Genomic DNA, 23,496 nt, shown 5'->3' on the forward strand with positions numbered 1-23,496 from the left:
CAAGTGAAGAAATACACTCAGAATAGCAAGGAAATGACTTCTCTCTGAACTGCGTCCAAGCTGCCGGAGAACTGCTGTGCTGCTGCTACTGCTGGAACCAAATGAGGATTTGAGGCTGTTCCCCTCAGAAAATGCTGAAACTCTGGAATCAGCCTCTACCTAATAAACCCAGAAAAGCCCAAAAAGCTTTTCCCAAATGGCTGACCCCCGAAAATCACCCCCTTGAGGATCCATGCAATCCCTCAAGGCTTTGCGCTGCCATTGAATAAAACCCTCCAAAGTTTTGCCTAAAACTCTGCCAAAATCCTCCAATATGCAAGGGCTGATCCGCTGCTCAATCTCCTAGCTCAAATCCTCCACAAAAGCCCAATCCAGAACTGCTACCCAGAAAGACTGTGTCGTGCTCTGTCAACACTGCGCAGTCATAAAAAATGCTCAGCTCCTCAATTCCAAAAATCGACCCCCCTGCAAAAGACTACTGAAAGCTACCTTGCCCGAGAAGGCACTCGAAGTCCCCGGGGCTAAGGGTGAGATCTCCGAACGGAGACACTCAATGCACTAAACAATGCTGCAAACAGGCTAAACAACCAACGTGCTCTAAGTTGAAGTGACTAGCTCAAATGCACATAATCGAATGCTAAAATGAGGAAGCTCCTCTCTCCTTTATAGTGTTGGCCTATCTCAACCCTAAGGCCCACCTCCTCCAACGTAGCCTCCCTCTTGCCACGTGCTCCTATCCATCTGCGCAGTCCCTCCAAGTGTCTATGTGGGTCCCTCCTCTACGTGGTCCTTTGGCCCGCTTGGCTCCCCCTTTAAGTCACAATGTTGTGCTACTAGAGAGTGACTTTATTTAAAAAGTGAGTTATGTCCCCCCTTTTCTCACCTTTTTATTTATTAATAACTATAGAAGGAAAAATTGAGCAAAATCGAATATTCCAATTAGCTATGGCTAATTGGGAATATTACAGTCTCCCCCGGCAAAATGTTGCTTGTCCTCAAGCAACTGGAGTGATGGATGCTGCAAAATTTTCTCGCTCTCCCAAGTGGTATCCTCATTCGGTAAATTCTTCCACCTCACCAAGAATTCCCCGACCGTCTTGCTCCGCAGCTGCCTCTCCCTGGTATCAATAATAGCCTCTGGTTGCAACACCAAATGCCCCTCATCATCCGTGGGTGGTAGCTCATCTGTCACTGTCACATGCTGTCCCAATGCCTTCTTCAGGGATGCTACATGAAAGAAGTTATGAATCTTGTTGCCTTGGGGCAGCTCCAACTCATACGCAACCTGTCCAATCCTGCATATCACCTTGTATGGTCCATAAAAGCGGGGCTTGAGCTTCTCAGCCCCCTTCTGCTTCAGTGACGACTATCGGTATGGCTGTAATCGTAGGTAGACCAAGTCCCCTACCTCAAATTGTCTCTCCACCCGACCCTTGTCAGCATACAACTTCTGCTGGTTCTGCGCTGTAGCCATATTATCCTTGAGAGCTCGGAGAATATCCTGACTCTCTTGGATCCAAATCTTGGCTCTCGGAGCCTTGCTAGCACCAAACATCATGTCAACAAAAGATAAAGGATGATATCCATACAAAGCATAGAATGGTGACATACCGATGGACATGTGATGTGTAGTGTTGTAGCAGTACTCCCCCAGATGCAGCCACTTCAGCCATGCTCTCTGCTGCCCACTGACATAGTTATGCAAGTAGCCCTCTAGCCACTTGTTAACTATCTCTGTCTGCTCGTTTGTCTGTGGGTGATAGCTGGTACTAGGTGTCACCTCTGTCCCCACTAGTCGAAAAAGCTTCTGCCAAAACCCGCCCATGAAACGGCTGTCCCTGTCACTGGTGATGGTCTTAGGAAGACCATGTAGCCTGAAGACCTCTCTGAAGAACAACTCAGCCACCTGTGCTGCTGTGTAGTGTGCGGATATGGCGAAAAAATGTGCGTACTTTGTCAGTCGATCAACGACGACAAAGATGCAATCCTTGCCCTGTACCATGGGCAACCTTGTGATGAAGTCCATCGAAATACACTCGTACTTCCCCTTTGGAATGGGAAGGGGCTGCAATAATCTTGCGGGATGGCTCATCTCCCCCTTGTTCCTCTAGCAAACATCACAGTCCCGGACATGCTGGAGTACGTCCTCCTTGAGGCCTCCATGAGAACCTCTCTCTAATGGCCCTGTAGGTTTTGGTAGACCCCTGATGGCTGGCCAATGGTGAATCATGTGATGCATGAAGTATCTTTTTCTTGAGCTGAGATCCCTCAGTCAAGAAGATCCGGTCCCTGTAGTAGATGATCTCATCGACCACCCTGTACCTGTCATCCGCCACCTACCCATCCAGAACCTCACATGCAAATCTATCCTTGGAGTACTCTACTAAGGGTCGAGCCCTCTAGTCTGCGTCCAAGCTCAGAAGAGACAACGTGGCTGGTCTACGTGAAAGAGCATCTGCTACCACGTTGTTCTTACCCTTGACATACTCAATGTCAAAGTCATACGCTTGGATCTTACTGATCCACTTCTGCTGCCTCTCCTGTAGCTGTTTCTACTCCAAAAAGAACCCGAGGCTGTTGTGATCAGTCCTCACCCTGAACCTATTACCCACTAAATACTGTCGGAACTTGGCCAATGCATGCATGATGGCCAGCATCTCCTTGTCGTATATAGAATACAACCTCTTGTACGGAAGGAGCTTCCAACTCTCAAAGGCTATAGGGTGACCTCCCTGCATCAATACTGCGCCGATCCCCTCTCTCGATGCATCACACTCCAAAACAAATGGCCGCGAAAAATCTGGCAATGCAAGCACTGGGCAACTGCTCATAACCTCCTTGAGCCTGTCAAAGGCTCGCTGCGCTGTATCCGACCAACTGAATGCCCCCTTCCTCGTCAGATCTGTTAGGGGTGCAACAAACTGTGAGAAACTCTTGACGAACTTGTGGTAGTAAGTACAAATGCCAATGAACCCTCGGAGTTCTGTCACGTTCCTCGGCTCCGGCCAATCTCTGATGGCCCTGATCTTCTCTTCGTGGACTCTCACTCCGTCCACCCCTATGATGTGTCCCAAGTATAACATCTCCGTCAACCCAAACTCACACTTCGAGAGCTTGGCATAGAACTGCTGCTCCTCCAATATGCGCAATACTGTCTCAATGTGTTGGAGATGCTCCTCCCAAGTCCTGCTGTAAATGAGGATATCATCAAAGAACACCAACACAAACTTCCTTAAGTGATTGCGGAAGATGTGATTCATGCAAGACTGGAATGTAGCTGGGGCGTTGGTTAGCCCGAAGGGCATCACCAAAAACTCAAAGTGCCCATAGTGACACCTGAAGGCGGTCTTGGGAATGTCATGTTCCCTCACGAGAATCTAATGGTACCCAGATCTCGAATCAATCTTTGAGAAGAACCGTGCTCCTCTCAACTCATCCATCAACTCATTGATCCTGCGTATGGGGTACCTGTTTTTCAGTGTTTTCTTGTTCAGGGCCCCGTAGTCAATGCACATCCTTAATGTGTCGTCCTTCTTCTTCACCAACACCACGGAAGAAGCAAAAGGACTCGTGCTCGGCCGAATGTGCCCAAGAGCCAACAACTCCTGAATGGCTCGCTCAATCTCATCCCGATAGGCCTTGGGATGCCTATAGGGGGTAGTAATCATTGCCTGTATGCCCTGCTCAAGCTCAATGGTGTGCTCAAATCCCCGGTCCGGTGGCTGTCCCAGCGGAATCTCCCCAAATACTGTGGCATACCGGTCAAGGATGGACTGTATCTCTAGGTGCACCGTCTGCCCTGTAGTCCCTGCCTCTGATGCACGCAGCTCCACTGGCCACTCTACGTCTCCCTTCCGGAAGATTGCCTCCATCCGATGTGCCGAAACAGTCTTAGGCGTGTATGTGTGCTGTCACCATATCTTCTCATGCCTCCCTGTCTTCTCATCATCCCACTCCATCTCTAGGGCCTTCCAATCTGTCGTGACCTTCCCAAGAGTGATAAGCCATTGAACACCCAGTACTATGTTGGTGTCCGGAATATTGACCACGAAAAAGTGGTCAGTTAGTGTGTAGGTGCCCATCGTTAGTGATACCTCTGGAACATAACGAGCACACACCATGGTCTGATCTCCTGGGACCAAAACTAAGAATCCATTGAAGCTCTCTGTCTGTATACCTCTCCGCTCAACCATTTGTGCATCGATGAAGTTGTGGGTTGCCCCACTGTCAACCAACACTGATACTTGCTGGCCATGTATTGTCCCCCGTATGCACAACGTCAAATACTTGGGAACTCCTCGCAATGCTGCAAGGGCTCCTCCGGTAGGTGCAAAAGCTGCACCACCTGCTATTGGTGGTGAAGGCGGCAAGGGACCCTGCACGACATGACTATCTCCTGCCTCCACATCATCCTCCTCATCCTCTTCCCCGCTGCTCTAGGAGAAGACCTCTATAAAATGTGCTTTGCCAGCAGCACATCTATGTCTTGGTGACCACGACTCCTAACAGGTAAAGCACAACCGCTTCTTCTTCAACTCCTTCCTGGCGTCATCATCAATCTGTGCTCGTCCCGGATTCCCCTTCGGAGGCGGAATCCTCACATCCTTACCCTTAGGTTGGAAAGCCTGTCTCTAGGGGTAAGGTGTCCGGGTCCTGGGTAAGGCATCCTGTAAGTCCCGGGTCCTGCTAATAGCATCCTGGAGTGTGGCTGGTTTAGTGGATCTGACTAGACCCCGAAGTGGCTTTGCTAACCCCTCAACAAACATGTAAATCTTCTGTGCCGTGGATAGATCTGGCACCATCATTGAAACCCTCAAGAAGCCTGCAATGTAGGTCTCTGGGCTCCCGGTTTGTTTGAGCCTCGTCAGCTTAACAAAGTGATGTTCCGGATCCCTCCGGATCCCTCCGGTCAAACCTCTCCATCAATCTCCTGGTGAACTCGACATACATCGTCACTGTGGAATGTCCGAGTGTAACCATCCCATGGAACCACCAATCCCGGGCCTCACCATCCAAATGTAATGTCGCCACTTTGATGGCCTTTGCCTCTGACATCTGGTTAAGCTGGAAATAGATGTCCAACTTCTCCACCCAAGACCTTGCCGAACTGTTTGATGAACCATCAAACGTGGGCAAGTGGAATCTACTAGCTGTGCGGTGGGTGTCTCCATTGTGATAATGTCGGTGTCCTCTGTGATGGTCGTGAGGTCTACTATCCCGCTGGAGCTGAACAAAGTCTCTGAATGAGAGAGCATCCCTGAACTCCTGCCCATAGGCCTGGTACTCTGCAAAATAATCGCCCATATGACCGGGCTCTGCCTCCTGCTGGGCTCCAGAATCCGTGTCTGCTCCTAGGAAAGTGGGCATGGTAGAGCGTGTAGGGGCATGTGAGGCCATCTGCTGAGTAGTATCACGCTGAGTGGCATCCTACTCTGGAAAATGGTGGGATGTACCCGATCCCTCACCAACTTGGAAAACCCGTGGGTTCTCATGCTGTCTAGCCTCTACTACCGTGAATCTCTGCCCCATCACCTCAATCTGCCTCGACAGATCCTGCACTGATTTGAGGAGCATGTCTGCAAATCTCTTCTCGTCCTCATCTGCCATCGGATCCTCCTGCTCTGTGTCCACCACAGGCTCCTGTTTTGCGTCCACCACAGGCTCCTGTTCTGCGTCCACCACCCGAACACAGTCTCCATCTCTGTAGGTGTTCTCCAACCTACGCTCAATATCTTTGTATTTCCTACCTCTGTAACAGATGTAGGGTTTCTCCCTTGGTGTCATAGACTGCTAGCTCCACAGGCTGAGCCAGATCTCTGCTCTGATACCACTGTATATCCTGTTTCAAGGATATCCCCAAACCCCAGTAAACTCCAACCAAATAACACACAAGTGATGTAATAGCCGGGAAGCTCAAAGTGATGTAAATAACAATAATGCAACATACAATAATATAAACACGGAATACAAGCAGATACTCAAGTAACACAGAGAGAAATGCTAAGCCATTTTATTATACTGAGTAATGGAATGAGTACAAGAGGTGATCAGAAAGATAACACCTCGACTTCCTCAAGGCAAGTGAAGAAATACACTCAGAATAGCAAAGAAATGGCTTCTCTCTGAACTGCGTCCAAGCTGCCGGAGAATTGCTGTGCTGCTGCTACTGCTGGAACCAAATGAGGATTTGGGGCTGTTCCCCTCCTCAGAAAATGCTGAAACTCTGGAATCAGCCTCTACTTAATAAACCCAGAAAAGCCCAGAAAACTTTTCCCAAATGGCTGACCCCCGAAAATCACCCCCTTGAGGATCCATGCAATCCCTCAAGGCTCTGCGCTGCCACTGAATAGAACCTTCCAAAATTCTACCTAAAACTCTGCCAAAATCCTCCAATATGCAAGGGCTGATCCCCTGCTCAATCTCCTAGCTCAAATCCTCCACAAAACCCCAATCCAGAACTGCTACCCAGAAAGACTGCGTCATCCTCTCTCAAGACTGCGTAGTCATCAAAATGCTCAGCTCCTCCTCAACTCCAAAAATCGATCCCCTTGCAAAAGACTGCTGAAAGCTACCTTGCCCGAGTAGGCACTCGAAGTCCCCCGACGCTAAGGGTGAGATCTCCCAACGAAGACACTCAATGCACTAAACAGTGCTGCAGACAGGCTAAACAACCAGCGTGCTCTAAGTTGAAGTGACTAGCTCAAATGCACATAATCGAATGCCAAAATGAGGAGGCTCTTCTCTCCTTTATAGCGTTGGCCTATCTCAACCCTAAGGCCCACCTCCTGCAACGTAGCCTCCCTCTTGCCACGTGCTTGTATCCATCTGCGCAGTCCCTCCAAGTGTCTACGTGGGCCCCTCCTCTACATGGTCCTTTGGCCCCCTTGGCTCTCCCTTTAAGGCCCAACGTTGTGCTACTAGGGAGTGACTTTATTTAAAAAGTGAGTTATGTCCCCCCTTTTCTCACCTTTTTATTTATTAATAACTATAGAAGGCAAAATTGAGCAAAATCGAATATTCCAATTAGCCATGGCTAATTAGGAATATTACATAGGACCGTAGGAGAACCAGAAAAGAACTTGAAGTGCGCAAAAGTGCTAGTAATTTACAAACTGAAGAAATGTAACTTCAAGAGAATGAGGAGTTGTTGGTCAAATCCAATGAGTATGTGGGTTACTCCCTAGAGAAAGACCACAAATTCAGGGCAGTGCAGTTTTGAAGTAAATCCTTGCTCAATGCTCATAAGAGCCAAACATGTGCATGCACCTAGTACAAAGAAACTTCTTTGTGCAAGTGTTCTCTCTAGCTGAACTGGAGGCCAGTTCCCATCTGAAGGGAAATTACAAGATAATTAAACTAAAAAATATGGATATTGATGGCAATGGCAGATTTTTTATGTCACTTGTGATATACAAACTCTTAGATACTATGTAACAATTCCAGGCATTTTTAGAGAAATGAGTAAGTGAATAGCCAGCGAGAATTTTGGGAATTTTGTGGGTAATTTATATTAATCTAGGATTGCTCATACCCCTAGGCTGCATTGTATAATATTGCATCTAAGATGACTTGACTATACCTCAGCCAAACTGTTGTTTGCAAAAGTGGGATCCATTAACTACTAAAATAGTGTACAATGACATAATTGTAGGTCTCCCAGAAATGCAATAAATTGTGAGAAAAATGAGGAAATTTGTGGGCAATTTATTTATTCCAGCATTCAATGAACTCCTATGTTGACTTATCTAATTTTCTACCTAAGTTGACTTGACACCCAAGTGGAGACCTTTTTCATTAAACTGGACTTATCATCACTTTGAAGTTCTTTCCTACAAGATTTTAAAGAGTCTGGATAACTCCTAGAATAGAGTCAAATGTTACCTCACTCTCATCCTCTCTTTTTGTGTTGGTGCTCTTCCAACCACGGGTGGGGAGGGGGTGAGCTCCCAAAATGATTTAAGGTATGCAGCAATGGTTCCTTGGGGGTAGTTATGACCTCAAATCAATTAAACATGATGCTGTCCTGAATAAATGAGATGAGAAATCTGCAATTAAAAGTAACGGGCAGTGTTACTAGTACCACCCAAAGTTGCACTCTAAATGAGAAAACCCTGAAACATAAGTGCAGCCTGAGGGGAACTAAGGAAAGCTGTCTACTGCCACCACAACAGCTCTTTCTCTTGCTTTATGCTGGCTTTCTTATGGCACAAGGAGGGTTTCCCTAAGTAAAATATGCGATAAATTTTAGAATTAAGTGGATGGTGGGTTCACAAGAGTAGTAACAACCCAAAGGTTGAATGGACTCAAGGTTAACAAGTAAGAGGGTTCAAAGAGTATGGAGGGAGGCATAGTCAGGCTGTTACAAACATGCTCTAACCAACCACATGAGTTATTTGATTTGAAGAAATCAAAAGAAGGGGCCCTTCCAAAAGCTGCACCACTTCAACTGTTACAAATCAGCAACAATGATGTGCAACTGCTGAACAATCTCATGCTTTCTTTTTTGAGGACGGCTACCCTTTTTCAAAGACCGTTATAACAGATCTGCAAGATTAATCAGCACTCAAATACATCCAGGAAGAATACAAAAGAAGATGATGAACCTCACATTACATGCCTTTTAACTCCATCCTCCAATGTATCTACATTAAAGCTGATCTCCTTATCAATCCAACCATGAGAAAATAATGGAGAGAGATAGTCCATATATAAATTTCTAGCTCAATTTCTTTGCAGTAAAATATGGTTTGGTGGTTTCCAGATCCACTAATGACTCCAAGACACAGCAATAAAATATATCAAGTAGTCTCCTTAATTCTGGGCACCCTCATCAAACAGTGAAAGGTGCACAAAAATGGGTCTTCATGCCACTTCTTGTGCTGGGAGATGTTCTACATGAAAAAATTTTCCAACTTGGTAAAGAGATTCTGCACTGTAATACAATTCCTACAGGAACCTAAAAATTAACAGAACTAAGAACCTATGAAAACAACTCTGTAATAAATGCTAGAATCTACAAAAACATGCTGTAGAAAACAATGAACAAAATTCAATAGACCACTTTCAAAACCTGTCATTGCTTTTATTAATTCTGAACATGAAAAATCTGTTACAGGAAAATACCCCTAAACTGCTAGCTGCTAGACTCAAAACTCAATGAATAGTCCATACCTCTGCCCTCTCTCTTATAGATCTGAGAAGGGCATATTTGGGTTTACAAAAATAGGTTTGGGCATGATTCAAACTAAGAAATATAATTTGCTTTATCCTAAGTCAAACATAGAAATTGAATTTACTAAAAATAAAATCAAACTGAATTTTATTTTCATTTTCACTCCTAGCCTATCTTTAACTAGTGGCACATGCCTCTAAGGTTAGTTCGTAGTGGTGTGCTCCTTATATAAGGCTAGCTGGCTGTAATATCCCCAATATTGATTTTCCACATTAGAGACTATTTTTGGAAGAGGAGGCAATTCCGGCATTGGGACTTTAGGAGGAGAAAGTGAAATTGCAGCTTTAGTGGAGAGTGGGGACCACAAGGAGAGAAATTCGACCCAAGTGGCAATTCGCACTAGTGAGAAGAGAGAGAGAAAGGAAGGGGTGTGAATTAGTGGAAGGTGGGGGCTACCAAGGGAGAGAGGGCCAACAATAATAAATAGAGCTTGGGGGCCACCATTTGGCATCTTGGATAATCAACTCTAGTTCTCTTGAGCGGTTTAGCCAAGACAACCTGTGCTGTTTAGCACAAGGAATTCCCAAGTGGGAATTCCAACCTCTCTTTCGGTGGACTTCGAGTGCTACCCTAAGGAGGAATTTCTGAACTCAGCGGGATCTGTTAGAGATTGTGGTACCTTTCGGCCCATTTTTCAGCCAGTTTGATTTCCAGGGGACACAGGGATTAAAATTGTACCACTGAGTTGGGGCAGAGAAAAGGGTTATTTTGGCTTGAGAATTTAGTAGAAATTTCCTCAGGTTGGACTAGCATTTGTGAAGATTTTCAGGGCTGGAAGTTGCAGCTTTTGTGAGAGCCAGATATGCCACTCTAGGGGAATAATGAAATACTCTCATGCACATGCATGCACATTTCTGAAGCATAATTTAGCACCACATAGAAGTAACAGCTTTTCTCATAATGGGGAATAATGAAATACATATTTTGCATTTAAATGATATAGTGTCCAAATAAAGTATGCACTGGGTATTATTCAGTCTTCAAATCCTTTGGCCTAGATTTCAAGTTTTTCTAGCAGTAGCTGGTATGTTCAGAAGTATTTAAGCTTTTTTCTTGGTTTATCCTTCAACATGCTTAGCTGTCTGTTTGCTTTGACATAACTGAATCTCTAATTCAAAAGGAATGTAAAGGGAATATGTTCAAGTTTGAGTATCTGAATATTAATACCTAATGGAATAACATGAGATGGCACCCACTACTTTATTTTGCAGGATGACAGACATTGAGTTGTTGCAAAGATATCGCCGTGATCGTTATGACTTGCTTCATTTTATTCTGACTGCTGGAATACTGGAAGAAGTTATTGTGCCACCTGGTGCACTCTCTTTGGAAGATGTTGATTTGGATCAAGTAAATGTTGAGTTTGTCCTTGAACGTGCTAGGAGAAGTGAGTTTGGAAACTTTTAATGGTTGATTCTCCCCATTTTGGGTTGGAAACAGTATAAACAGGAGACTATAATTTTCTGTCTCCACATTTAGAATTTTTCTGCTTTAATTTGTTTGGTGTAATGGACAGGAAGTTCTCTCGAGCTTCAAGAGGCTATCAAAAAACAATATCTTCGTTATAAGCTTCTACCAAAGGTATGTGACAAACTGTAGTACATCCAGTCATTTCTGTTTTTGTCTGCTGTGGGTGTATATTTTTTAATTTAAGGTTGGTAACTTGACAGAATTCTTAATATAATTGGTTTGCTTGATGGGGTGAAGATAGCCATGTAGAATCTAGATCATGCATATTAATGACAATACCATTCTTTATAAAGAGCATTAGCCCCAAGGGTTAGCTCAATTGGTCGAGTTCTCGCTGTTAAAACTTAAAGCACCTTACTAATGGGAGGTCATGGGGTCAATTTTCCTTGACGCTCTTGGGGTTAGGCCTGCTAATGAGCCAGCAGGAAGTGATCCCTTTGGGTGGATCTTCCCGGACATTTTCTGTGGATGTAGTGGCCACCGATCTCGCTGTCCATGAACCACACATTAAAATAAGGAGCATTGGTTTTTTAGCATGAATGAATCTACTTATTGGAACAGTTAGATGAATCTTTGAACAAATATATTAATCATGTCATTTGTGGGTGGTTGAAAGCTTTCGAGCTGGCTGAATTATGGTGATGTACCTCTCAAAATTTAGAGTGCCATGTTTCCCATCTGAGCTACATCTGTCCATTTTGTTATGAGATACAAATGGTTATGGTAGACAACCTTCTGTTTGTCCTATATTGTTTATGCCACTGGTAGTTCTTTATGTTGAGCACTGATTATGCTAAACAAACAAATGTACTTTTTGGGAACAATTATAAGACTCATAAGTATTCTTTGACATAGATTGGGCATTAATGGTTGGTGAGTGCTCTCCTATAATGGCCAAATTAAACTATGGTCACTTGGATTATTTTTCCATGGCAAGCCCATCTGCCAAGATTACAGAAACCCGTGTTTCTGGGCACACCATCATATTTTGTTTGGACCTATGTTGTGGGCAATGGCAGTTGTCTGATAGTCATACCATGTGAGTTGAACATTTGATTGTTTTATTACCAGTGTCTAATACATACCATTAAAAATATATTGGCCTGAAATGTCCAACAACTATTATAGACACCAAAATTGTGGGTGAGTTGCCTGACAATGACTTTCTGATATATCAGACTCTCAGAGACAACTGGGTACTGATTGGTAATGCTATCTCAACTAAAGTTCCTTTCCCTGTATTCTGTCACATCTTATCTGCCCTTTTATTACTAGCTCCTAGTTTATTTTTCACTTGCCTTAGATTTCCAAAGATTTCTCATATTAAAGATCATGACCTTAGTCTTGCTAAGGTTTACCACCATTTGCTTAAAATCACAAAAGCTAGCAGGGGCATCCAGTTGCCTCTGGAGGCCCTTGGGTGAGGAGCATGTCATGTGCAAACACGTATTGCAATCAAAATATGGTGTAAGATGAAACCACCATCAGCAAGAGTGGTTTCTCTGACATACCTTTCTAGTGCATCGATGTAGATCCCAGACTATGTAGGTGATAAAGGGAAACCCTATCAGAAAGGCCCTGCTGTATATGAATCTGCCCAACAACTGTCTCATAGATCCTTATGGTTTGAGGTCTCAGAAACATGAATGTTCCCTAATACTGGAAAAGGAGAGCCCTCTTAACAAAGTCAAAAGCCTTCCAAAAATCTACATACTAACATAGCAACATAAGGCTTTGGATGACTGCTGCTTAGCTTCCTCAATAAAAGCCCAAAGATTAAAACTGTAGTCCTGAGTTTGGTAGTTGATCCTAAAACCTTCTTGCCCTACATTTGTTCTTCTCAAAATGCTCTGAAAACCACATATTCAAAATCATGGCATAAAGTTTGGTGAAGGTCTGCCCAATCAGGATGGTCCTGTAATTGTTTGGGTTAAATTGTTCCCTGATTTGAAGTTTGGATGGATGATGCAATGTCCCCATGAGGAAGGCAAACTTCTGCAAGCCACCTCATTTCAGAAGTCAGCTATGTGAGATGCTAGAGAGTCCATACAGTGCTTGAAACATTCTGCCTCGAGGCCTTCCTCATTAGCTGTCTGATTGAGCTATGATCCATATAGTTCTCGTAATGTCATGTGGGCAAATAAAGGTAGCAAGAGGATGGGGAAGGGAACAATAACAGGGTGATGAGTGTGAAAATTTCTAAATAGAAACCCAACTGTAGTGACTGATATTATTTCTTCTACTTAATAATTCAGAAATAAGTTATTCACAGAGTTTCTACGGCAAATATCGAAATAAATTCTACCGCATCCTTCACAATTAAAATACTGCGGAAAGTAAATGCAAGGAAAAATACTAGCACAAGTATAATCACAATGACACAATTATTTTTGGACAATTGTCCCTGGAAAAATCCAATGTGGGAAAACCGATGCAGCAGATGAGGGTTTTTTTATCAATCTTCAACAAAAATCTCATGTACAAGATACGACCAACAGAATAGAAGAGGAATCTCTGTGAGAAATTTACTGACAATTCTGTCACGCTTATCGGCAAGATTCTGATGCAAGAGAGGACCTGCTGCGCCCTTTGTGTCCCACTGCGTCAGCATTTTCTTGGGGAATGCACAGTCCCAGCTTCAGCCTCTGCGCTGTCGTTTCTCTGCTTTGCATCTTCTGCTCTTGCACTCTCGACTGATGCCGCTACCCTCTCTCTCCTCCTCACCTGCAACTCTCCTTCTAAATTGATTTCCTCTCGTTGAACTTCGACCAGTGAGAAAATCGATCTTACTTGGGTAACTAAGTATCTGCCTGGTGTGTTTTCCAAATGCCCATCAAAGTCCTCATTATAATCCTCCGGGTGAGAACCAACGCCCTAGATTAGATTCTAATCAATGGCTCAGATCATTTGGATTCGATCTTCGTTTTCTTTTAGAAGTTTCACCCATAGTTAGATTAATACCCTTTAATTATTTTAATTTTCTAAGTTTAGACTTAGGGACCCATTAAAAATAATTAATTATTTTAATAAAACTCTCTCTGGGTGGAATTTCCCAAAACAATTTCTGGGTATTGTGGAATGCATGTGTCCAAGCCTCCCTGCAAATTTTGAGACTTAGAGCACATTCGATGCTACCAAAAATCAACACTCCCTCTTAGCGAGGAATGTGCTCTAACAATGCACCCTGCTAAAGCATCACCCTGTTCTGTAACATCTCCCTCTGTGTTGCTGATGTCTGACATCAGTGCCCACCAACTACTGCGCAAATGTTGCATCCGTACCGCTGCTGACCCTGCCACTGCCAACACTGCATCTGTACTGCAACTGAGAAGCCACCTGTTTCAGCTACAGAAACAGATTCTCTACCATACCCATCTGTTCCCTGAACTGGATGAACTTAGCTTTTCCTAGAGCTTTAGTGAGTACGTCTGCTACTAATTTTGTATGGAGACATACTACAACTATATTGCCCCATGCTGAACACAACCTCTGATAAAGTGACATTTGATATCAATGTGTTTCGACCGATTATGAAATACTGGATCTCAAAGAGTCTAATACAACTATGAATATCGCAGAAAATACTAGTTGCCTCCATCCTTTTCCTGAACAAACTTACAAGTAATTTTCTAAGCCATATAGCTTCGCACGTAGCTGTGCTGGATGCCATATATTCTACTTTTGCTGAGCTTAGACTCTAGAGCTACCGACTTTTGCTTCCTGCTGCATCAAGAGATCATTCCTGATCCAACGCTGAAGCAATACTTGGAGGTACTTTTCCAGTCTACTGAACTATTTGCCCAATTTGCATCTGTGAATACATTCAATCTGACGTCATCTTCTCGAGTGTATTTCAACCCATATCCGACTGTTCCACGCACATATCTAAGAATGTGCCTAGCTGCTGCTCAATGCACCCTTTTTGGTTCCAGCATGAATTGACTAAGGGTGTTGACATCAAACCAAATGTTTGGCCTAACGTTGACCAGATACGTGAGCGACGCAATGGGCTTTCTGTACAAGGTGGAGTCCACCTCCTTGTCTCCAGATGCATCTATTTTCTTCCAGTTGGTGATCATGGGTGTAGCCATGGGCCAACAATCTTGCATTCTGAATCTCTTCAGAATCTCTGTAGCATATTTTCCTTGCCCAAGGAAGATCTCCCCATTCTTCTGCCAAACTTCCAACCTATAATGCATCAACCCCATATCCTTTATGTCGAATTTTGGTTCAAGATTCTTCTTGCAGTCCTTTACGAGCCTAGATGACCCTGTTAGAAACAAGTCATCCACATACAATACCAGAATAAGTGGCTCATTCTCCACCATTAAATAGTAGAGATTGGGATCAACATCACTCTTGATGAAGCTCAACTGCTGCAAGTAACTATCAATTCGACCATAGCATGCTTTGGGTGTCTGCTTGAGCCGATATAGGGCTTTCTTTCATTTGCATACATGATTTCTCTTTTCATGAGTTTCGAAGCCTTTGGGCTGTTCTATATACACCTCTTCTTCTATCACCCCGTTCAAGAATGCTGTCTTGACATCCATCTGGTGAATCTCCCATCCCATTTGAGTTGCTAGGGATATAACGGATCTGATAGAGGTATATCTGGCTACTGGGGCGAAGGTCTCCTCATAGTCTATTCCTTCTTTTTGTGCGTACCCCTTTGCTATGAACCTAGCCTTGTACTTTTCTATATTGCCATTTGCATCATACTTGATCTTGTAGATCCATCTTGATCCTACAACTGATCTATCCTCTAGCCTAAGTACCACTTCCCAGACATCATTCGTCATGATAGAACTATACTCTTCTACCAGGGCATCCACCCATACTTGGTGTTGTATGGCTTCTTGAAAGCTAAAGGGTTCTTCAAACTGTGCTACCAAGGCTTGGTACCCGTCAGGTTGTCTACGCTGCCTCTTCTCGGTTCTAGGAGTCCTGACAAACTCCTCTACATTCGTCATTGTCTGTCATACTTCTCTACTGGTTCTGCCACTGGTGGTGGGAGGCTTGATCAAATCCCCCTCCTGTTCCTACCGTTCCACCTGCTGAGAACTACTTGGATTTCCTTCTTCTGAGGAAATGCTGGTGTTGGTCACTATTCTCGTTCCAGGTGTCTGTCCTCCTTGCTGCCCCTGCTGCTACTGGACTAAAGGAACATCTACTGACTAATCTTCTGCTGGCATCTCTCAGGATTTCCCGAAGGCTCTATCCTCCATGAACTTCGCATTTCGTCTTACTACAATCTTCTTGCTGCTAGGAATGTAGATTCTGTATGCCTTCGAGGTCTCTCTATATCCTACGAGGTAACCCTTTTCTGGAGTTTGATCTAGTTTACTACACTTTTTGTCTGGAATGTGACAATATGCCACACTTCTGAATATTCTGAGATGACTGACTTCTGACTTCTTCCCTGTGAAGACACCTTTAGGTGTTTTCTTCGCCAAAGCTCTGTGAGGAGTTCTATTCTGGATATACGCCGCTGTGTTGCACGCTTTTTCCCATAAGAATCTAGGCAAATCCTGATCATACAACATAGCCTTTGTCGCCCTAACAATAGTTCTATTCTTACGCTTTGCTACTCCATTATGCTCTAAACTATATGGAGTTGTCCATTCTCTTTTTGATGCCCTCCTTTGCATAGAAATCTGTGAAGTCTTTGTCCATATATTCTCCACCATTATCTGAACGCAATACCTTTATCGTTTTTGAAGAAATTTCAAACCCCACTCCGGTTATCAATTTTCCTTATCACTCCATGCATTTAGTTTTAAATCCAAGCATGATAAAAATTCTAAAATTTGGAAATGATAATATTTTTCCGAAAACACAAATTTAGAGATTTCACAATTGCTGCAATTGCAGAAATAAAACACAGCAAAATTATGACAGCCACACATAGAAAATAAAACAATGATTTTTGGTCAATGTGACCCTGGAAAAACCCCCTACAACGCTTGGGGAAAACCAGTTTGAGAGCTCTTCTTTATTTCTGAAAATGTTTTTATAGAGAAACTGAAATCAGTGTTGATAATATCGGTATCGGGAAAATATCCGCGAGGGTCCAGAAAATATCTTATCGGCAATATCGGCGAAATATCAAATATCGGCAAGCATAAAAAATGCATAATATATTCATTTTTTTTTCAGATTTTTAAACATATAAAGCAATAACAACATGAAATAAACACATTGGCACATAAATATGAAGAAAACACTAATATATATGATGTCAAATAGAAATGATACATCAAAGGTGATACCAAATGCTGCTGATCCCTGATAATTGTCCATTCAAGGACTCAAATGTGGAGAACCAATACAAAATAACATCACATATATAAAAGTATCTCATCATCATGAGTTATATGTAGCACAACAAATAAAACTAGCAACTATATATCTGAAATCACTGCCCTCTCCCCCTTTTACGGGAAAACATGATGGGCTGTTTGCCAGGCCTGCCCCTAGTAGTAGGAGGCCCTGACACTGCCTCTACATCTAATGTCAAATAATGAGTGCTAGGTATGGGGCTATGCTCTCCTATATCTATAGCAGATGGTGTTGATGCTGATGCTCCCGCAGTGTCCTCCTCCTCCTCCTCCTGCTCCTCCTCTGAGTGCTGCTGCTTCTCTGACTCTGAGTCCTCCTCTTGCTGCCCCTGCTCTAATGGATCATCTGCCACTGGCTCTAACCATGAAGGTGACTCCTCCAAGAGGGGCTCCTCAAACTCCACCCTCCACAGAGACAATACATCAATATTGTCTAAGCTAAGTCACATGACACGAGGACACGAGACACGGAGGACACGTAAATACGAGTATTCAATACGAAACACAACGACCTGGAAACAAGACACGGGGGACACGTTTTATAGATATATATATATATATATATATACCAAAATATAGTTTTTTATCCATATTAAATTGCAGGTTGCAGCTTATCTAATCAAATTAAAATATAATTACTTCTCAAAGTTCATCGTTCACTTTAAAAAAATAAATAGAATCAAAATTTACTATTTAGAAATTAGAATGTGATATGCTTGGTCTTGATTCTTGAATATTCAATGTTCATTGTTCATGTACAGCTTACAAGCACATAAGAAAATAACTAAAGTCTAATCCTATTGATTTCCTCTGCCCCTCTTGCGAGAAAATGCCACAGCTTTCCCTTTCCCTCTAGATGTAGATGCTGGTGCTGGTGGAGTTGGCAGTGGAGTTTGCTATGCTCTAGAAGTTGAAGAACTAGAAGTAGGAGCTATAGGAGGTAGACCACGTCCTCTACTGGTGGCAGGGGTAGCCTGAGCAGGTGGTGTCATCTGGAAACATTACAATCTCCCAATCCTGAAATCCTAAGAAACTGATAAGTCTGCTGCATTTTGAATGAAATCTAAAATTCTACTTTCTCCATATGAAATCCAATGAGGCCGGAACCACTCTCAAACATCCCGAGTCATTTCATGGTAATGTTAAAAATTTAAGTAAAAGGATGAAAATGAATATTAAGGAGATTGTCACTTTTACTTTAAGAATTTAACATTACCATGAATAGCATATCAATACTAGGGCCTAGAACGCTCAAACCCTCCTTGGCAGCAACCACATAGCTCTCCCCTTCCTTCTCCAGCAATAAAAAATGAAAATGATATGAAAAAAAAAAACAAAATTGGATTTTTATAGGCAGTGCAGAAATTTTTTACAGTCACCGAGCGATATTTTCGATTGTCGCGCAATATTTTCCGAAATATCGGCGATATTTCGGAAATCGCGCGATATTTTCAAAAGCCGAAAATATCGCGATATTTTGTCGGCGATATATCAGCTCGCCGAAAATATCGCGATATTTCTGAATATCGCCGATATCTCGGCGATATTATCAACACTGACTGAAATACACAGTAAAAATTCTAGAAACCACAAATTACAACTTATCTCGATTTTCGTGCTTGAACTCCACCTCGAAAATTGTGCCAATCAACAAACAGCCAAAACAGAGTTTTTTACAGCAATAAAACAACATTAAATGTTGTATGACCTGCCTCGAAAAATGTGCCCAAAACTTGCTGTTATGAATTTCAGCAGTACGACTGCCTCAAAGTTCGTGCCCAAATCTGCCTCAAAATTCATGCCCTTGCTGTTATCCTTCTTCCTCAGTTTTTGTGCTGTCCCTCTTTCTCGATTTCTGTGCCTTTCTCTTGCTGTACAATTTTGCCTTGGGATGCGTGCCAATAAACGCTGCTGTCCAGATTTGCTGAAATGTATTCTTTCTGCTCTCCTTCACTTCCTCATTGCTCATAAATTTTCTCCTTGCTCTCTCTTCTCTTTCTCTCAAATGCTCATGAAAGAATGAATTGATTTTTTCCTTTTCTTTTCTCTTTTTATTCTCTAAATGACCTTTTGGGTTACTCTAAGATCTAATGACTGAGATTTATTTAGATCTAGGGATGAGAATAAATGTGCATTTAATTCTCACTCTCTTATTTTTTAACTCACCCACTTAAATAAAGACCCACTTAGTCTTTTATTTCCATAGTCACTTTTTCACTTTCTAATTCTTCATTGACTTTAATAAAGTCACCTTTAAATTAGAACGTAACTTTACCACTTATAAAGTCACTTTTAAATTAGAATGTAACTTTACCACTTATAAAGTCACTTTTAAATTAAATTGACTTTACCACTTATAAAGTCGCTTTAGGAGAAAAGTAAAAAAAAAATTTGGACACTTTTCCCTAGGCCAAAGATCAAAGTCTTAGGGAACCACTTGTCCTCTGGTACCCAAATTTTAACACTTTTCCCTGTCATATTCTCAATGAGAGCCTTAAACTCTTTGAATCGATCAAAACCTCATCCTTGGTCTTTAAGAGATAGATCTAGGTTTTTCTAAAGTGATCATCAATAAAGGTGACGAAGTATTCGCTACCACTAAGAGCTCTTGTGGACATTGGACCACAGATATTTGAGTGTATCAATCCCAATACACCCTCCACTCTGTTTTTACTCCTACAAAACGCTGCTTCAACATACTTCCATAGTATGCATCCTCTACATATATCATCATGTTCAGTACTAAGGACTTGAACTCCTGTAATAGTTTCTTTGAGCATCCTCAGTGCTCCATGGTGTAAGTGTTCCATTCGCTTGTTGCATAGCTCATTCAGTTCCTTTTCTCCATTAAGATTGCTGCCTATTAGTGCCATTGGAGACTTGAGTTGCAACCTATACAGTCTGTTGCTTCGAGCTCCAATTTGTCTCTTCTTCTTCCAGCTTGCATGTTTGACATATACTTTCTTTCCAATGAAGTATACATCATATCCCTTGTCCTGTAACTGGGACACTGAAATCAGATTCATTCCTAACCTGGGCACATGCAGAACATTAGTGGCTCGAATGTTGGTTTCTGCTTCCGTCTGAAATGCTATGGTGCCTCTCCTTACTAGAGTACACTTCGTTCTGTTTCCCATAGTAATCTGGAAGTCCATTTGCTCTTCTTGATAGCTCGAGAAATATTCTTGTACTCTAGTCATATGAGATGAAGCTCCGCTATCAATGTTCCAAACATCTGTTGATGTTGAACTTGACAAACATGCGAATTCTTCTTCTATTCTAGAAGATAGTCCAGAGACATCTTGATTTTCCATCATTCTTTGTGATATTTTCCTATCTATCTACGATGCTTTTCTGCCCCAGCAACTGCTGCAGAAATGTCTGCGTCTTCACTTGAAGACTGCTATGCGCTGAAGCTTATGTGTTGCTTCCTTTGTCACTGGCAATTTCAACTTAGAAATCTTCCTTTTTGTCGACTCACTCAGGGAGAGATTTTTTTATGAAAAATTTGCCCCTCCTAGACTGGACTGCGTAATTCCTCTGGGGATTCGACTTTTTGCCTATGCAATAATTTCAAACTCCCTCCTTCTCTTCAACACTGGCTCTTCCGGTTTGCACTTCTGCTTAACTCAGCTCTGATACCATGTGAAAATTTCTAAATAGAAATCCAACTGTAGTGACTGATATTATTTCTTCTACTTATTAATTCAGAAATAAGTTATTCACAGAGTTTCTACGACAAATATCGAAATAAATTCTATTGCAGCGTTCACAATTAAAATAATGCGGAAAGCAAATGCAAGGAAAAATACTAGCACAAGTATAATCACAATGACAATTATTTTTGGACAATTGTCCTCGGAAAAACCCAATGCAAGAAAACCGATGCAGTAGATGAGGGTTTCTTCATTAATTTTTAGCAAAAATCTCATGTACAAGATACAACCAGTAGAATAGAAGAGGAATCTCTGTGAGAAATTTACTGACAATTCTCTCACATTTCCCAGCAAGATTATGATCCAGGAGAGGACTTGCTGCCCCCTCCGCGTCAGCTTTTTTGTGGGGGCTGCGCAGTCCCAGCATCAGCCTCTGCGCTATCCCTTTACGTCATAGCCTCTGCACTGCCCTTTCTCTGCCATGCGTCTTCTGATCCTGCACTACCGACTGATGTTGTACCCTTTCTCTCCTTCTCACCTGCAACTCTCCCTCTAAATCGATTTCCTCTTGTCAAACTTCGACTAGTGAGAAAATTGATCTGACGCGTGTCACTGAGTATCTGCTTGGTGTGTTTTCCAAATGCCCATCAAAGTCCATATAATCCTCCGGTTGAGAGCCAATGACCCAGATTAGATTCTAATCAATGGCTTAGATCATTTGGACTCGATCTTCGTCTTCTTCTAGAAGTTTCACCCACAGTTAGACTAACATCCTTTAATTATTTTAATTTCCTAAGTTTAGAATTAGGGACCCATTAAAAATAATTAATTATTTTAATAAAACTGTCCCCGGGTGGAATTTCCCAAAATGATTTATGGGTATTGTGGAATGCATGTGCTCAAGCCTCCTTGCAAATTTTGAGACTTAGAGCACATCCAATGCTACCTGAAATCAACAACGAGTTGGCAAGTCATAGAGGGATGTTACTAGTTGAAAATAGACATAGCTAAACTTATATTTGCACTAAAGATAGTTTTAGCTATTGACAGACTTAGTTCTCTTCATTTCCACCATACATAATGAAAATCATCCACAATTTCTGTTGGAGATGGAAAATATTGTTGTGAAATACAGTTTGAGTTGACTGGTTGTTCCGACTACCATTCATAATATGAAGAGAAATCATTTGACATTAAGGATAGTAGAGAACCTAGTCCTCATCCACAATAGTCTCTGGCTTATGTCACATAGGGAGCTTGCCTACATAGATGCCCTTCTATGTAATGAGAAAGAATATGTTTTACAGAGGTCTGGTGTAGATTGCTTCTCAGAGTTGGTTGTGGATGATGATCCACCACCATAGATGATGTAAACATTGTAAAGCTTGAGAGAGATCACTTCCCTTGATAAGTAGATGATAATGTTCATGGGTACAGTTACCGCAAAATCCAGCAGCCTAGTGCAAAGCCTCACTAGGCAACCTAGGTCTTAGGACAGCAAAGAGATCAGCCACCATTGTCACCTCAGTGGCCTTTCTATTGCTGTTTTGTGGCTAGATGTTATCCTCACAAGGGAGGCTTCCTTGGCAAGGCTAGAGGATAGATGACCTAGGGTTACTAAGACAAATGATTTTCTAAGGATCTTGCTAACAATATCACCTAGAAAGATCTTCAATAAAGGCAGGCTGAAGTGTGATAAGAGCTTAATGGTTATGGAAGAAGGTATTTCCAAACCTTTGGAGGCTAATACAAGATTTACAAATGTTCAGGTATGCTCTCAACCAACCCCAATAAACTAAGAAAAGGCTGTTATAAGTTAGGATTTCAATGATGGGCATATTTATAGCATGCAAAGCCATATAATAGCCAATAAATAGCCTACAAAACATAAGATCAGCAAAGGATTGAAGGTTACTATAGAGGTAAGCAAGAGGTAAGTCAACAAGAAGTTTTTAAATGGCTGAAAATGCACAAAACAACAGCATAAACCTATGACAGCAGTCCTAAATCGGGTGGTAAAACATGCAATAGATGATATATTTTTCCTTTAAAACATTAATGTTAAAATTGGCAACTAGGGCCAAACTCCATGTGGGTCATCTTATTAATGGCAGCTGATATTTTTCTTGGATCCCTCTCATCGATAGGTGTAGGATTGATCTAAAGATCACCCGATTCCGATAAGTATTCATGGAGATATGAATTTATTTGTGTTATGGACAACTCGTCAAGGTCGGCCAGCAACCAAATATACCCCACTTATGCTCAACGTTTTAGTATAAATAAAGGTGCCTTGAATCATTTGAGAACACACTCTCATCTCTCTTGATCTCTCCTCTCCACTTGTTTGGGTTGTCCTCTCTCAAAGAGGACGTAGTGGAAAGGGTCTTCTTAGAGAGCCCTAGACGCAGTCAACTAAAGAGCCCTAGCCGCAGTCTTATGAGGAGATCCATTCGCAGGTTAGAAGAGACCTATACGCAGCTCAAAGAAACCACTATACGTTGTCAAGAAGGAGACATATTCACAGCTCAAGGAGGAAGCCTAGCCACTGTCCAAACAGGGAGATCTAGCCACGGTAAAGGAGGCCTATGCAGAACTGAAGGAGAAGCCCTAATGTGCTGTCCTAAAAGTGCCCTAGCCGCAGTTCAAAGGTGCCTTAATCTTAGGTCCTAATCCGCTGTAAAGAGAGCTAATAAACACAGCTAAAGGGAGTCCCTAATCCGCAGTCCTAAAGGAGACTAGAACGTTGTCAAGGGTGGTCCTACTTGCTGTCAAGAAAGCTCCAATATGCAGCAAA

The 23,496-nt window shown here is 42.4% G+C and overlaps 1 protein-coding gene across 2 annotated transcripts in view; it reads left to right on the forward strand.

Moving 5' to 3' along the window:
• Nucleotides 1-23,496, forward strand: part of LOC149152298 (protein unc-13 homolog) — a 535,466-nt gene that overhangs the window by 26,951 nt on the left and 485,019 nt on the right. For both annotated transcript variants that reach the window (XM_089438315.1, XM_089438316.1), the window contains 2 exons: nt 10,444-10,619; nt 10,749-10,813. In XM_089438315.1, the coding sequence (XP_089294441.1) occupies nt 10,444-10,619; nt 10,749-10,813 (241 nt within the window). The remainder of the gene's footprint in view (nt 1-10,443; nt 10,620-10,748; nt 10,814-23,496) is intronic.

Source organism: Pinus tabuliformis, chromosome 9 (assembly GCF_031772625.1).
Source record: "Pinus tabuliformis cultivar Carrire ecotype Pingquan chromosome 9, CPIR1, whole genome shotgun sequence".
Taxonomy (NCBI): Eukaryota; Viridiplantae; Streptophyta; class Pinopsida; order Pinales; family Pinaceae; genus Pinus; species Pinus tabuliformis.